Raw genomic sequence first — 15868 nt, 5'->3', positions numbered from 1 at the left:
AACGGGGCGGAGAAAACATATCAAAAGCAACCCGTTTCGGGCGGACCTGTCTTTCTACCCCAGTATCTCGACAGTGGTGGCATACTACTCCTTTAATAATAATTTTTAAATAAAAAATTAGATGTGGTTTTAATACCCGAGAAACAAAGAATGAATCATGCTAAGTATCTAAATGTACATCATCAATGATTAAAATTCTTTTGCTTTCCTTCTATCATGGTGACTGTTAAAAGTTCAATAAACTGTTACTTTATTGAAAAATAATACTGATTAAAAAAGTTTAAACTGCCTGAATTGTTAATGTTTCTTTAACTACTGCTAGGTGGAAACCAGTGATTTCACCCAATCATCACCTGTAGATACAGGTTTGAAAATAACGTCTCAAACACAGGACAACCTTGAACAAGAAAAGATGTTCAAGCCTTCATCAAAACTTACTGTGGACTCAACTAAAGTGCCAAAAGGAAACAAAGAGCTAAAGCTAGCTTCTATACATGTCACAGATGACAGTCATGTTCTTAGACCACCCACAAAGGATGTCCAGACAGTAACAGATAATATGAAGATCTCCAGTGAGGGAGAGCTAAATGTTCAGTGTTATACCACCATCTTGTCCCAGCCATTCAGTATGAAGCTATCCCAGACAAAATCACTCTTTCAATCAACATATTCCACTGACTCAGAAAGGAGGGTTTTCGCCCTGCAGCTCATAGAAAACACATCGGAAAATACAAATCTTTCCAAGGCAGCTCTTGGGAACAATTCAGAAGAATCAATGTCAAATTCTTCCAAAGAATGTCAAATGGATGAAACTGAAGACAGAGTAACACTGGATAGTCAGGCAGAACTGCATGAAGACCAGTTGTCATACAGTCATGTATGTACTCCTTTAAAATATTCCTGAAATAGTACTGTAGCAGAAAGGGTCATCACTGTATCACCAGAATGGTCCTGATCACATTTAGTAAAATTCACTTAAAAATTTCTGTGTGCACAGAGATGCTAAATTGTTTCAAAACCAAAATTTCAATTCGTGAAAGAAGTGTATTTTATTTAGTTGTCATATAGAAAGATTCACGTCAATTTTGAGTGGTTATGGGTATTGGTGGGTATGTATTTTCAGATTGATTGTAAATAAATTGGCTATTTACAATGTAAATATTATTACAACAACTTTCATTTATATAGCACCTTTAATGTAGTAAAACATCCCAAAGCATTTCACAGGGACACGTTATCAAACAAACTTTGACACCAAGCACATAAGGATATATTAGAACAGGTGACCAAAAACTTGGTCGAAGAAGTAAGTTTTAAGGAGTACCTTAAAGGAGGAGAGAGAAATACAGAGCTGGAGAGGTTTAGAGAGGGAATTTCAAGTTTCGGGCCTCGGCAGCTGAAGGCATGGCTGCCAATGGCGGAGCGATTAAAATCAGGGATGTGCAAGGTGCCAGAGCTGGAGGAGTGCAGAGATCTTGAAAGCTTGTAGGGCGGGAGGAGGTTATAGAGATAGAATGCGGCAAGGCCATGGAGAGAATTAAAAACAATGATAAGAATTTTAAAATCGAGGCTTTGCCGGACCTGAAGCCAATGTAGGCCATCGAACACGGGGGTGATGAGTGAACGGGACTTGGTGTGAGTTAGGATACTGGCAGCAGAGTGGAAAATAGGTGGCCGGCCAGGAGAGCATTGGAATAGGCAAGTCGAGAGGTAACAAAGGGTTTCAGCAGCAGATGAGCTGAGGCAGGGTCGGAGAACTGAAAGTAGACGGTTTTGATGATGGTGTGAATATGTGATCGAAAGCTCATCTCAGGGTCAAATAGGATGCCAAGATTGCAAATGGTCTAGTTCAGCTTCAGACAGTACTCAAGCAGAGGGATGGAGTCAATGGCTAGAGAATGGTTTTCCCAGTACTTAGTTGGAGGAAATTTCTGCTCACCAGAGAACAAAATGATGCTTGTTGTTACAGTTTAGCTACAGCGAGCTAAAGCCAATTTTTAAATCACTTTATATATATATATATAAAAAATATATATAGAATCACAGAATCTTACAGCACAGAAGGCCATTAAGCCCATCGTGCATGTGCCAGCTCTTTGAAAGTTCCATTCCCCTGCTCTTTCCCCATAGCCCTGCAATTTTAACCACTTCAAGTATTTGAAAGATACTACTGAATATGCTTCCACATCCATTCACGCATTGCATTCTAGATGATAACTCACGACATTAAAAAAATCTCCTCATCTCACCTCTGCCTTTTTAAATAAAATGTCCTTAAATCTGTGTCCCCTGGTTACTGACCCTTCTGCCAGTGGAAACGGTTTCTCCTTATTTGTTCTAACAAAACCCTTCATGATTTTAAGTTCCTTTATTAAATCTCCCCTTAACCTTCTCTGTTCTAAGAAGAACCATCCCAACTTCTCTAGTATCTTAACGTAACTGAAGTCCCTCATCCCTAGTAAATCTCCTGAGCACCCTCTCTCAGGCCTTGATATCCTTCACTGGAGTTTAGAAGAATGAGAGGGGACCTCATAGAAACATATAAAATTCTGACGGGACTGGACAGGTTAGATGCAGCAAGAATGTTCCCAATGTTGGGGAAGTCCAGAACCAGGGGACATAATCTAAGGATAAGGGATAGGCTATTTAGGACTGAGATGAGGAGAAACTTCTTCACTCAAAGAGTTGCTAACCTGTGGAATTCCCTACCGCAGATAGTTGTTGATGCCAGTTCATTGGATATATCCAAGAGGGTGTTAGATATGGCCCTTACGGCTAAAGGGATCAAGTGGTATGGAGAGAAAGCAGGAAAGCAGTACTGAGGTGAATGATCAGCCATGATCTTATTGAATGGTGGTGCAGACTCGAAGGGCCGAATGGCCTACTCCTGCACCTATTTTCTATGTTTCTATGTTTCCTAACGTGTGGTCCCAGAATTGGACACAATGCTCCAGCTGAGGCCTAACCACAGATTTACAAAAGTTTAGCACAATTTCCAAGTTTTGTGCCAGCTGCAAACTTTGAAGCTATGCTCTGTATACCCAAGCCCAGGGCATTAATATATATCGAAAAGAGCAGTGGTCTTAATACCGACCTCTGGGAGACACCATTGTATAATTCCCTCCAGTTTGAAAAACAACCATTCACCACTACTTTCTGCTTTATGTCCCTTACCCAATTTTGTATCCACACAACAATGGCCCCTTTAATCTTCACATATAACACAGAACGTTTCCTTATTTGATGCAGCTTTTCTCATACTGGTGTCCTTAAAGGAAATAGGTTTTCAGGTAAAAGAAAATATATTTTCTTAATGAAACCTAAGCACATTATGAATATATTATCATTAGCCTGTTGGTCAATATCCTGTTTTTCTTTGTTCTTGAATGTTCCCACCAGTGAATTTAATATCAGACATAAAGTAACCTTATCTCGCTGCTGCCTGGTTCTCTGATGAGAATATTGCGGATTCCTGCCTTTTAATTATTCAGGAATTCAGTGGTAGAAACTACAGACGTGACTGTGAAGCAATATTGGGGAAATTCTCAAGATGCCTCCTCGAGGCATCACAGAAACAGTAATACTCAAATAAGGAGGGCATGCTATTCATAACAAATTAAATCAATTATACAATTTGTTTTTGTTTTTTAAGGAACTTTTAAATGTCAACTTGGATGAATCACTGAACAATCAATTCACAGATTCAGTTGCAGAAGGTCCGTATTCACAAGATGCTACAGAGCTATTTCATCCTTCCACCGAGGGCAGCACAGTGACTGATGGAGATCTACAAAATGAACTTTTAGTAGATGAAACCCTATCTGTAGAAGAATATGAATGCATGTCACCTGATGACATCTCTTTGCCTCCACTTCCTGAGACTCCGGAATCAAACATCCTCCATTCTGAAACAGAAGTGGACAAAATGTCCAGATTAAGTTCCCACAGTCTGCATGCTGGGTCTTACAGTGGTCAACCACAGATGCAAACAAGCTATAGCAGAATGACTGACAACTCTGATGTGCTGGCACCTGTTGCCACTGAAGATACAGTACATCATTCAAGATCACAAGTTTATAGTGGATCAGAATGCCATCCCTCATCTCATCCAAATCCCAGTACTGAACCCCGCACAAAATACAGATCGGAGTCTTCCTCTTTTATCCACAGCCCACTGACAATTCCTGCACCCAATATTGTTTCAAGCACTCTATCACATATCTTAAAATCCCAAATGGTAACTAATTCATCAGCCTGTGATTCTACCTGTGAAGTGCATGAGACACAGTTGCAGACTTACGATATGCATGAGAGTGTGACTGAAACACATGATTCACTGCATGGTGCTAATAGTGGCTGTTTTAGAAAAGAAATGAGTTCTAACATAAATAATTTATATACTTCACCTGAACTACTAACAGTACCCCTCAGTGTACACCAATCAGTGCATGAAACAGGCCATCATATGGATACTGTCATCAGTGAGGAAATCAGACATACTTCGAGAAACACAGCCATGTGCAACCTGCCTAGCAACACACCGAACTTCTCCAAGCTCTTGTCTAATGTCAGTGTGGTAGAAGGTTCTCCTGTGACCTTGGAAATAGAAGTAACAGGATTCCCAGAACCAACTTTGACGTGGTGGGTAACCTATAACAAACAACAGTAATATGTACAAGTAGAACTGCTTCTGACTGAAAACATTTCATAATGCATTAACATATATTTAGCCGATCAGCATGAGCTGTTGACTATGGTCCTGATAGTTTTCGTTTTATTACTGCCTAACTAGATGTAAAAGAAAAAACTTTTTTTCAGATATTCAACTAAGACAAATTTTCAAAAAAAATTGAAGAATATATGAGAATTTTGATAACTAGTGAAACAACACAAGTAGATTAATTATGCAAATCTCCGGTTATGCGCTAAATTATGTGTAAATTAACTGCAGGGCAATTACAGGTTAAAAACTTTCACTAGCTGTTAGAAATTGAAATTGTCAGTATATGATAATGAGAACAGATGAATATCTTGTTTGAAGAATTATTACAAGGTGCCATTATATTATACTTACTATGACTGGTAGCTTCTGCGGCAAGGGCAAGGTAGGAATGTAGCAGAGGCAGCTGATCAGATGGTAATAAAAAAGTCCATGAGCTCCTCACACTTGTTATTGGAGGTGAGGGTGATGGAGGCAGGGGAGAGGGGTTTAATAAGATGGGTGATAGTGAAGAATAGAAGCTGCGAGTTATCTTTGTATTCCACCATGATTTTGAGCAGTTTTGGCAGAGGAAAGCAGGCCTCTATAGTGCTTGGCGTGCTCCAGCCAGATCTAGAGATTAATGGCTAAACCAGTTGTGCACCATTTACATTCAAGACTGCTCTCCTTGAACTAAAAGGAGTGAAGATAGGGACTGTATCAGGAGGAATGGCCAGGGTGGGAGACAATAAGGGGTTTACTAGGGTATCAAAGGCAAAGGTGAGGGAGTGATTAAGCAGATTGACAGCTGCAGAAGTGTTATGGCAAATGGAGGGGCAAAGTCTAGACAGTTGGGAGCTTGAATGCGCCGTTGTAAATGAATTGGAGAATAATTTTTCCAGGAGTGGATGCAGAAGAGGGAAGGGAAATGAGTGATGGCCTTGCTTGTGATTGAGATGATGGGAATAGAGAGCCAAGTAAAAAAATAGAGTATGAGAGTAAACTTTCAAGGAACATAAAAACTGACTGTAAAAGTTTCTACAAGTACATAAAAAGAAAACGATTAGTGAAGACAAATATAGGTCCTTTACAGTCAGAAATGAGAGAATTTATAATGGGGAACAAGAAAATGGCAGAACAACTAAATAAATACTTTGGTTCTGTCTTCACGGAAGATGACACAAATAACGTCCCAGAAATGCGAGGGAACCAAGAGTCCAGTGAGCAAGAGGAATTAAAGGAAATGATTATTAGTAAGAAAATAGTGCTGGAGAACCTAAAGGAACTGAAAGCCGATAAATCCCCAGGGCCTGATAATCTGCATCCCAGAGTATTAAAGAGATAGCCATGGACAGTATGGATGCAATGGTTGTCATTTTCCAAAATTCTATAGATTATGGAATGGTTCCTGCAGATTGGAGCGTGGCAAATGTAACCCCACTATTTAAGAAAGGAGGGAGAGAGAAAACCAGGAACTACAGACCGGTTAGCCTAACATCAGTAGTAGGGAAAATGCTAGAGTCTATTATAAAGGATGTGATAATGGGACACTTAGATAATATCAACCAGATTAGACAAAGTCAACATGGATTTATGAAAGGAAAATCGTGTTTGACAAACCTACTGGAGTTTTTTGAGGATGTAACTGAATAGATAAGATAAGGGAGAACCAGTGGATGTAGTGTATTTGGATTTTCAGAAGGCCTTTGATAAAGTCCCACATAAGAGGTTAGTGTGCAAGTTAAAGCACATAGGATTGGGGGTAATATACTGGCATGGATTTAAATTTGGTTAACTGACAGGAAACAGAGAGTAGGAATAAATGGATTTTTTTGGGGTGACGGGCAGTGACTAGTGGGGTGCCACAGGGATCAGTGCTTAGACCCCAGCTATTCACAATATATATAAATGATTTGGATGAGGGAACCAAATGTAATATTTCCAAGTTTACTGATGACACAAAGCTAGGTGGGATTGTGAGTTGTGAGGAGGATGCAAAGACGCTGCAAGACGATTTAGATAGGCTGAGTGAGTGGACAGACATATGGCAGATGCAGTATAATATGGATAAATGTGAAGTTATCCACTTCAATAGGAAAAACATAAAGACAAAGTATTATTTAAATGGTGATAGCTTGGGAAATGTTGATGTACAAAGGGACCTGGGTGTCCTTGTACACCAGTCATTGAAAGCAAACATGCAGGTGCAGCAAGCAGTTAGGAAGGCAAATGGTATGTTGGCTTTCATTGCAAGAGGATTTGAGTACAGGAGGAAGGATGTCTTACAGTTATACAGGGCCTTGGTGAGACCACACCTGGAGTATTGTGTGCAGTTTTGGGCTCCTTACCTAAGAAAGAACATACTTGCCATAGAGGGAGTGCAGCGAAGGTTCACCAGACTGATTCCTGGGATGGCAGGACTGTCAATGGAGGAGAGATTGGGTCAACTAGGCCTGTAAGTCACTAGAGTTTAGAAGAATGAGAGGGCATCTCATTGAAACTTATAAAATTCTGACGGGGCTGGACAGACTGGATGCAGGGAGAATGTTTCCCCTGGTTGGGAAGTCTAGAACAAGGGATCACAGTCTCAGGATACAGGGTAGGAAATTTAGGACTGAGATGAGGAGAAATTTCTTCACTCAGAGGGTGGTGAACCTGTAGAATTCTCTGCCACAGAAGGCTGTGGAGGCCAAGTCACTGAATATATTTAAGAAGGAGATAGATAGATTTCTAGACACAAAAGGCATCAAAGGGTATGGGGAGAAAGCGGGAATATGATGTTGAGATAGAGGATCAGCCATGATTATATTGAATGGTGGTGCAGGCTCGAAGGGCCGAATGGCCTTCTATTGCTCCTATTTTCTATGTTTCTATGTAAGTGAGATGGCAAGGTCAAGGGGTGGCAGTAAATATGGATAAATTAGTTTATATGGAGGGAGAGGTTAAAGGGGAGGACAGAAGGGGAGTGAACTCAGGAGAAGAGGACAAGATAAGTTGAGATGGATGTTGAAATCACAGAGGATAAAAAAAATCACTGAATATAAAGACTGAGAGAGGAAACGGGTGAGGATACCACCGTGAGAAACTTGGGTGGGGATTGGCTGGGTTGTAGAGAATGAGGATTTAAAGGCGAGGTAGTTTTGGAACAAGTTGAGATGCTCAAAAAGGAGAAGGTGCCAGAGGAGTAAAGGGATAGACAAAGGTTAGATTTGGTGTGAAGGGCCACACCTAACATTACCTCTAAGCATCCAGTCCCACGCAGCTCTCGACCGGTTTTTCCAAAGTGAAATTTCATGCATGTGCAAAACTTTGAATGGGCTGCGCAGCCTGTTAAAGGGACGGTGCACCCAAATTTAAAATTTGGGGAACATTGGCCACACTGCCACCGCAGCGGTTTGGGAAAGTCAGGTGATAGAAGCTGTTGACCCCCGTATGCCAAGTTTCCATCAAGACCATGATATTAGTGGAATCATCCAAAATAGATTCATGGATACTATATGATAGTATATCCAATACACATCCATCAACCAATTCTCATAACCAGTAGTCATCTAAACTGTAGAGCTATATTCTTGTTGAATGGCGGAGCAGGCTCGAGGGGCTAGATGGCCTACTCCTGTTCCTAATTCTTATGTTCTTATGTTTTGTACAGATGATTACATGTCACTACAATAGACCCCATATTATCTTCAGTATTTATATTTTGTACAAGCAACAAGATCATTTGCAGAGGCAAAAAAAGGTTTGGTCATTCTGATCATTATGTACTCACTTTTCAAAAATGTCAATAGCTGTAAATAATGAGGAATTCACTCCAAATAGCAGAACAATGAAAATTGTACTAAAATACCATCAAAAGGGTGACTTTTATTTTTAATGGAGAACATATAACCTGAGAAATAATAATTCTGTAAGGTTTTTTAAAGTCCTAAATTTCATTACATTTGGATTGCTTTAGAACATTGTAAACCCGATCGCAATCATTTTATTTGGTCATTCTGACTTTGAGAAGATAAGAACATAAGAAATAAGAGAAACAGTGTGCCATATGGCCCCTCAAGCCAGCTCCGCCTTTCAATAAGATCATGGCTGATTTTCTACCTCAACTTCATTTTCCCGCCCTATCCCCCTATCCCTTGATTCACTTAGTGACCAAAAATCGAGAGATCTCAGTATTGAATATACTCAATGATTAAGCATCCACAGCCTGTGGGGGGAGAGAATTCCAAAAATTCACAAACAACTGAGTGAAAAATTTCTCCTCATCTTTGTCCTAAATGGCCAACCCATTATCCTGAATCTATGGCCACTAGTTCCAAACTCTCCAGCCAGGGGAAACAGCCTCTTGGCATCTACCCTGTCAAGACCTCTAAGAATTTTATTTGTTTCAATGAGATCACCTAAATTCTTCTAAATTCCAGACAATATAGGCACATTCTACTCAATTTCTCCTCATAGGACAACCCTCTCATCTCAGGAATCAATCTAGAAACCTTTGTTACACCACCTCTAAGGCAACTATATCTTTCCTTAGGTAAGGAGACCAAAACTGTGCACAGTACACCGGCTGAAGTCTCACCCAAGCTATATATAATTGCAGTAAGACTTCCTTACTCTTATACTGCAACCTCCTTGCAATAAAGGCTAACATACCATTTGCCTTCCTAATTACTTGCTGCACCTGCATGTTAATTTTATGTGATAGGTCGGGTGGCACGGATTAATGTTTTATGTTTTCAGATAAACTCCAAAAAGAGTTTCATGTACAAGGACACCCAAATCCTTCTACATACCAACATTTATTAGTCTCTCACCCTTAAAAAAAAATCTGCTTTTCTATTCTTCCTACCAATGTGGATAATTTCACATTTCCCGTATTATACTCCATTTGCCATCTTCTTGCCCACTCACTTAACTACGTAACTTGTCTATATCCCATTGCAGTCTCTTTATGTCCTCCTCACACCTTATTTTCCCACATAGCTTCATATCGTCAGCAAACTTGGATACATTACACTCATTCCTCTCATCTAAATCATTGATGTAGATTGGAAATAGCTGATCATTGTGGCACCCCACCAGCTACAACCTGCCAACCAAAAAATGACCTGTTTATTCCTGCTCTCTATTTTCTGTCTGTTAACTAATCCTCAATCCAAGCTAATATATTACCCACAATCCCTTGAGTCCTAATCTTGTGTAACAACATTTCGTTTGGCACCTTATCGAATGCCTTTTGAAAATCCAAATATACTACATCCACTGGTTCCCCCTTATCTACCCTGCTAGTTACATGCTCAAAAAACTCAAATAGATTTGTCAAACATGATTTCCCTTTCATAAACCCATGTTGACTCTGTTACCACATCCCTAATATGGCTTGAAGTAATATGCTATAAAGATTGCAAAGAACAATAATTAAATGTAAGGTTAGGGATTTTACAGCTGGAGGGCTTTTGGAATATGGAATTCTATTGTACAAACTGTTTTTGAATCTGAGTCACTAAGTGTACTTAGAAGGGAATGAGATAGTTGCATGAAAAAGAGGAATATTAGAACATTGGGAGTCAGTAAGAGAGCTGGATTAGAATAGATGAGTCATGTGGCGAAAACACTTGAGGAGCCAACTGTGCGTTTTCTGTGCTGCAACATTCTATGCTCCTATGAATTTGTGAGATTGAAAATGTTTTGAAAAGCATGTCCTAAGTTATATAAGACTGTTATTAATACTTAACAAATTTTACATTTGTGCTACTAAAACTATTACATAATTTGCCTTTTTTTTAAACAGAAAATCCTTTTATATAAAGTTAATTTTCTAATTTTTAAACATTTTTTAAAATAAATATGGTATTAAAATGGTGCTGGAAGTTGCTTGACTTAAAAAATGCACTCTTTACTCCAGGTACAAGAATGGACAGAAGCTGACAACAGATCAGCATTTAAAAATGTCACAAAAGGAAGACAAAAACATTCTTTTCATTGAGAAGGTGTCTGATAAAGATGCTGGCATTTATGTTGTACGAGCTAAAAATTCTAGTGGTACTGTCAGTTCCAGTGCTATCCTTCAAGTACAAGGTAACTGCAATCTCAGATGTTTCCACACTGATGTTATAGATTGGTTCACTTGTCTTGGTGTGTTGTGTATATTATACATTAGCTTGTTTCTTATGTATATGCTGTTAACCTAACTTCTGTAAATATATATCCATGTTCTTGCCACCTTGCTGCCTATCACTGTGTGCTCTAAAATATCTGCACTTAGCACAAGCAATATAATTATGTGATTTTTCTAATAACTTTAGTCATGTATTTTTGCTGCTGACTTGTTCAGGGATTGCTATTTCTTCACTGTTGCTCATTGAAGGAACAAAAGGCATTTGTGAGAAATACTAATATTATAATTTAAGATTTTTCCAACAAAGTATATCTTTAGTAATTCAACACACATGAACAACACTAACATGAATGTTATTTGTAATCAATGACATCAATAAGAACTTAACTGTGATACAATTATTGTGATATAAGTGGAAATCAGTAAAATAACATCTGTAAAAGACCGAAAAAGGCTAATGACTTGAATGGCCTTTTTTCATTTATACCTTTACATATCCTTATGTTCTTAATATTTTTGAAATAGAGGCACAGTGGTACAGCATACTGGCACTCTGATATGTAAGGTGTGCTTAGCCATTGATCTCTGCATGTTCAGTTCCCTGTCTCAGAAATGTCTGTGGGGGAAGGCAACGAGTCAACAGTCAAGGAGAGAAAATTAGAGGGCAATTGGCCCAAGTGGTACCTCCTGGATGATATCATAACACACTTCCTAGCAGCCAAGTACAAAATAGCATTGGCAAAGGTCTGCCCATACACTCAGTCAGAGAACAGTCCATAAAATAGCAAATCTAAAACTACCATGGGGAATTTACAGCAGTGAATTTTCCAAAATAATTTTAAATTTATGTTAACATTATGTATTAATTATGAATTACATTTCATTATATTTTACCTGTACGATTATACTATCAAATCACCAGTTACAATGTATTGACAAAAACATGATTACTTATATTTGTTTTCTTCATAGTATTGTTACCATGTGAAATTAAGTATATTTCATTGTCATTACCTACTGTTGGTTTCGTCTCTTTAATACTGTGATACCAATGAAATCCATATTGCTAGAAGTACATTGTATTAGTGCAGCAGAACTCTGTTTAATCAAACTGACCGAGAAGCAGTGAGGCTGCAGTTATATACTGACTGGAATGCATGGGGCAAGATGCATACTGGATGACTGAACCCATGTGCAGGTTGCACTGGGGTCAGCCACAAAGAAACATTGTGCATGCTCCACTGCTGAGCCGTTCATTTTTAATGTTAGGAGAAAATGGGCCAGAGGGTCAATTCTCTTAATAACTCCCATAATGTCCAAAGGACCAGTAGAGCTCCTTCAAAATGTGGTGTCACACTACAGCTGGTGTGAACCTCGCATCACTTGGCTTTAGTCTGCTTGGAAGTCAGATTGAGACTTGATTTTGAGTTATTCTGTCGTTTTCACATTAACTCATACCTGAAATCACATTGACATGGAAGTGACTATTATAACTGCACTCTGAAACATTTGGGGGAAACTGATTATGTAATTCTACTCACTGTGATGTGAATGTACAGTGCATTGGAGATAACCTTTGAATGAGGTTCACAAGGAGGTTTAGATACAAGCTGGTTCTACTGTACATGTAAAATTTAGCTATGCATTGCTAAATGTTGGCAGTTTAAATGCAATTTATGTTGTGAAAAATGTACGTGGTGTCAAATATATCAGAAGAAATGTAAGCGAATAAAATGCAATATGGAGAAATAATAATTTCTTTCAGTTAAAAAATTATTTTTTGGATCAAAGAACTTTTACACAATGTTTTCACAAACCAAAAATAAAATGTTGACCGGTACTGAAACAGTAAAGGAGCATGTACAATAAATCTATTCAAACACATCAAAAGTATAGTGTATAAACGTCAATTGCACTGTTTGTGGGCTATAGTGATAAACCTGTGGCCCGTGTATTTCAGGGGTCATTGAGAATATTGGGTAATATAATACTGAAAATAATAATTGAATTTTGAAAAGTTACAATCTGTTTGTCACTATCTATTTAATTGATATTACTATGGCTATTGTTCCTCTTAACTTTCCTCTTTTGTATCTATAATATTCTACACCTCCTTATATCTACATCTTCACTGTGTTGAAATTTCACTGCACCCCCGCCACCCCTGGAACTCGTGCTTTCCTGGGACCACAAAACTGTTGAGTTCCTTCCTTATTCAATCATCCCTTCCTCGATAATATTCATTCTTTTAAACCTCAAATTTGGTGGCACCTTAATATTACTTCTCTCTTACTCTTTTTGACCTTGTTGATGATCTGCACTGTGGGCCTTGGCCCCTCACATAGGTAATTCAATAATAAAAAAAAATGATGAGAGCAGTCAAAAAGAAAAAAAAGAGCCTTCACCCGCAGTTATAAATAAAGGGACATTTCCTCGAATCAATATCCATCGTTCCCTCAAATAAATCACTGTCCATCATTCCCTCGAATCATGACCCATCGTTCCTTCGAACCACTACTCATCGTTCCCTCGAATCACTATCCATCGTTCCCTCGAACTACTACTCATCGTTCCCCCGAATCATGACCCATCGTTCTTCAAATCACGACCCATCGTTCCCTCGAATCATGACCCATCGTTCCTCAAATCACGACCCATCATTCCCTCGAATCATGACCCATCGTTCCTCAAATCACGACCCATCGTTCCCTGGAATCATGACCCATCATTCCTCAAATCACGACCCATCATTCCCTCGAACTACTACCCATCGTTCCCTCGAATCACGACCCATCGTTCCTCAAATCTCAACCCATCATTCCCTCGAACTACTACCCATCGTTCCCTCGAATCACTTTCCATCGTTCCCTCGAATCACTACCCATCGTTCCCCCGAATCACGACCCATCGTTCCCTCGAATCATGACCCATCGTTCCTCAAATCACGACCCATCGTTCCCTCGAATCATGACCCATCGTTCCCCCGAATCACGACCCATCGTTCTCTCGAATCATGACCCATCGTTCCTCAAATCACGATCCATCGTTCCCTCAAATCACAGCCCATCGTTCCCTCGAATCATGACCCATCATTCTTCAAATCACGACCCATCATTCGCTCGAATCATGACCCATCATTCTTCAAATCACGATCCATCGTTCCCTCGAATCATGATCCATCGTTCCTCAAATCACGACCCATCATTCCCTCGAACTACTACCCATCGTTCCCTGGAATCACTACCCATCGTTCCCTCAAATCACTACCCATCGTTCCCTCAAATCACGACCCATCATTCCCTGGAATCATGACTCATCGTTCCCTGGAACCACGACCCATCGTTCCCTCAAATCATGACCCATCATTCCCTCAAATCACAACCCATCATTCCCTCAAATCACGACCCATCGTTCCATCAAATCACAACCCATCATTCCCTCAAATCACGACCCATCGTTCCCTCAAATCACAACCAATCATTCCCTCAAATCACGACCCATCGTTCCCTCAAATCACAACCCATCATTCCCTCGAACTACTACCCATCGTTCCCTGGAATCACAATCCATCGTTCCCTCAAATCACAACCCATCGTTCCCTCAAATCACAACCCATCATTCCCTCAAATCACGACCCATCGTTCCCTCAAATCACGACCCATCATTCCCTCAAATCACTACCCATCGTTCTCTCAAATCACAACCCATCGTTCCTCAAATCACGACCCATTCCCTTGAACTACTACCCATCGTTCCCTGGAACCACGACCAATCGTTCCCTCAAATCATGACCCATCGTTCCCTCAAATCACAACCCATCATTCCCTCAAATCACAACCCATCGTTCCCTGGAATCACGACCCATCGTTCCCTCGAATCGCAATCCATCGTTCCCTCGAATCGCAATCCATCGTTCCCTCAAATCACAACACATCGTTCCCTCAAATCACAACCCATAATTCCCTCAAATCACAACCCATCGTTCCCTGGAATCACGACCCATCGTTCCCTCGAATCACGACCCATCACTCCCTCGAATCACGACCCATCGTTCCCTCGAATCATGACCCATCGTTCCCTCGAATCACGACCCATCGTTCTCTCGAATCACGACCCATCGTTCCCTCGAATCACTACCCATCGTTCCCTCGAATCACGACCCATCTTTCCCTCAAATAACGACCCATCATTCCCTCGACTCACGACACATCGTTCCCTCGAATCACGACCCATCATTCCCTCGAGTCACGACCCATCATTCCCTCGAACTACTACCCATCGTTCCCTCAAATCATGATTCATCATTCCCTCGAATCACTACCCATCGTTCCCTCGAATCACTACCCATCGTTCCCTGGAACCACTACCCATCGTTCCCTCGAATCATGACCCATCGTTCCCTCGAACCACTACCCATCGTTCCCTCGAATCAAGACCCATCGTTCCCTCGAATCACCATCCATCGTTCCCTCAAATCACGACCCATCGGTCCCTCGAATCACGACCCATCATTCCCTCGAATCACGACCCATCGTTCCCTCAAATCACGACCCATCGTTCCCTCGAATCACGACCCATCGTTCCCTCGAATCACCATCCATCGTTCCCTCAAATCACGACCCATCGTTCACTCGAACCACTACCCATCCTTCCCTCAAATCACGACCCATCGCTCCCTCGAACCACTACCCATCGTTCCCTGGAACCACTACCCATCGTTCCCTGGAACCACTACCCATCGTTCCCTGGAACCACTACCCATCATTCCCTGGAACCACTACGCATCATTCCCTGGAGCCACTACCCATCGTTCCCTCGAATCACGACCCATCGTTCCATCGAATCACGACCCATCGTTCCCCCGAATCACGACCCATCGTTCCCTGGAATCACGACCCATCGTTCCCTGGAGCTACTACCCATCGTTCCCTGGAATCACGACCCATCGTTCCCTCGAATCACGACCCATCATTCGTGCGAACCACTACCCATCGTTCCCGCGAACCACTACCCATCGTTCCCTCGAATCACTACCCATCGTTCCCTCGAAT

General features: G+C 40.6%; 1 protein-coding gene across 5 annotated transcripts in view; it reads left to right on the top strand.

Moving 5' to 3' along the window:
* ccdc141 (coiled-coil domain containing 141) overlaps positions 1-12572 on the top strand; it is a 320905-nt gene extending 308333 nt beyond the window's left edge. For 3 of the 5 annotated variants that reach the window (XM_070875793.1, XM_070875794.1, XM_070875792.1), the window contains 3 exons: positions 323-877; positions 3653-4641; positions 10605-12572. In XM_070875793.1, coding sequence (XP_070731894.1) covers positions 323-877; positions 3653-4641; positions 10605-10890 — 1830 coding nt within the window. In that variant the 3' untranslated portion in view covers positions 10891-12572. The remainder of the gene's footprint in view (positions 1-322; positions 878-3652; positions 4642-10604) is intronic. The other 2 variants (XM_070875795.1, XM_070875796.1) reach the window with 2 other exon arrangements.
* The last annotated feature ends 3296 nt before the right edge of the window (positions 12573-15868 follow it).

Source organism: Pristiophorus japonicus, chromosome 3, assembly GCF_044704955.1.
Source record: "Pristiophorus japonicus isolate sPriJap1 chromosome 3, sPriJap1.hap1, whole genome shotgun sequence".
Classification (NCBI taxonomy): Eukaryota; Metazoa; Chordata; class Chondrichthyes; family Pristiophoridae; genus Pristiophorus; species Pristiophorus japonicus.
Note: the sequence above shows the minus strand (reverse complement) of the source record. Positions and strands in the feature narration are given on the sequence as shown.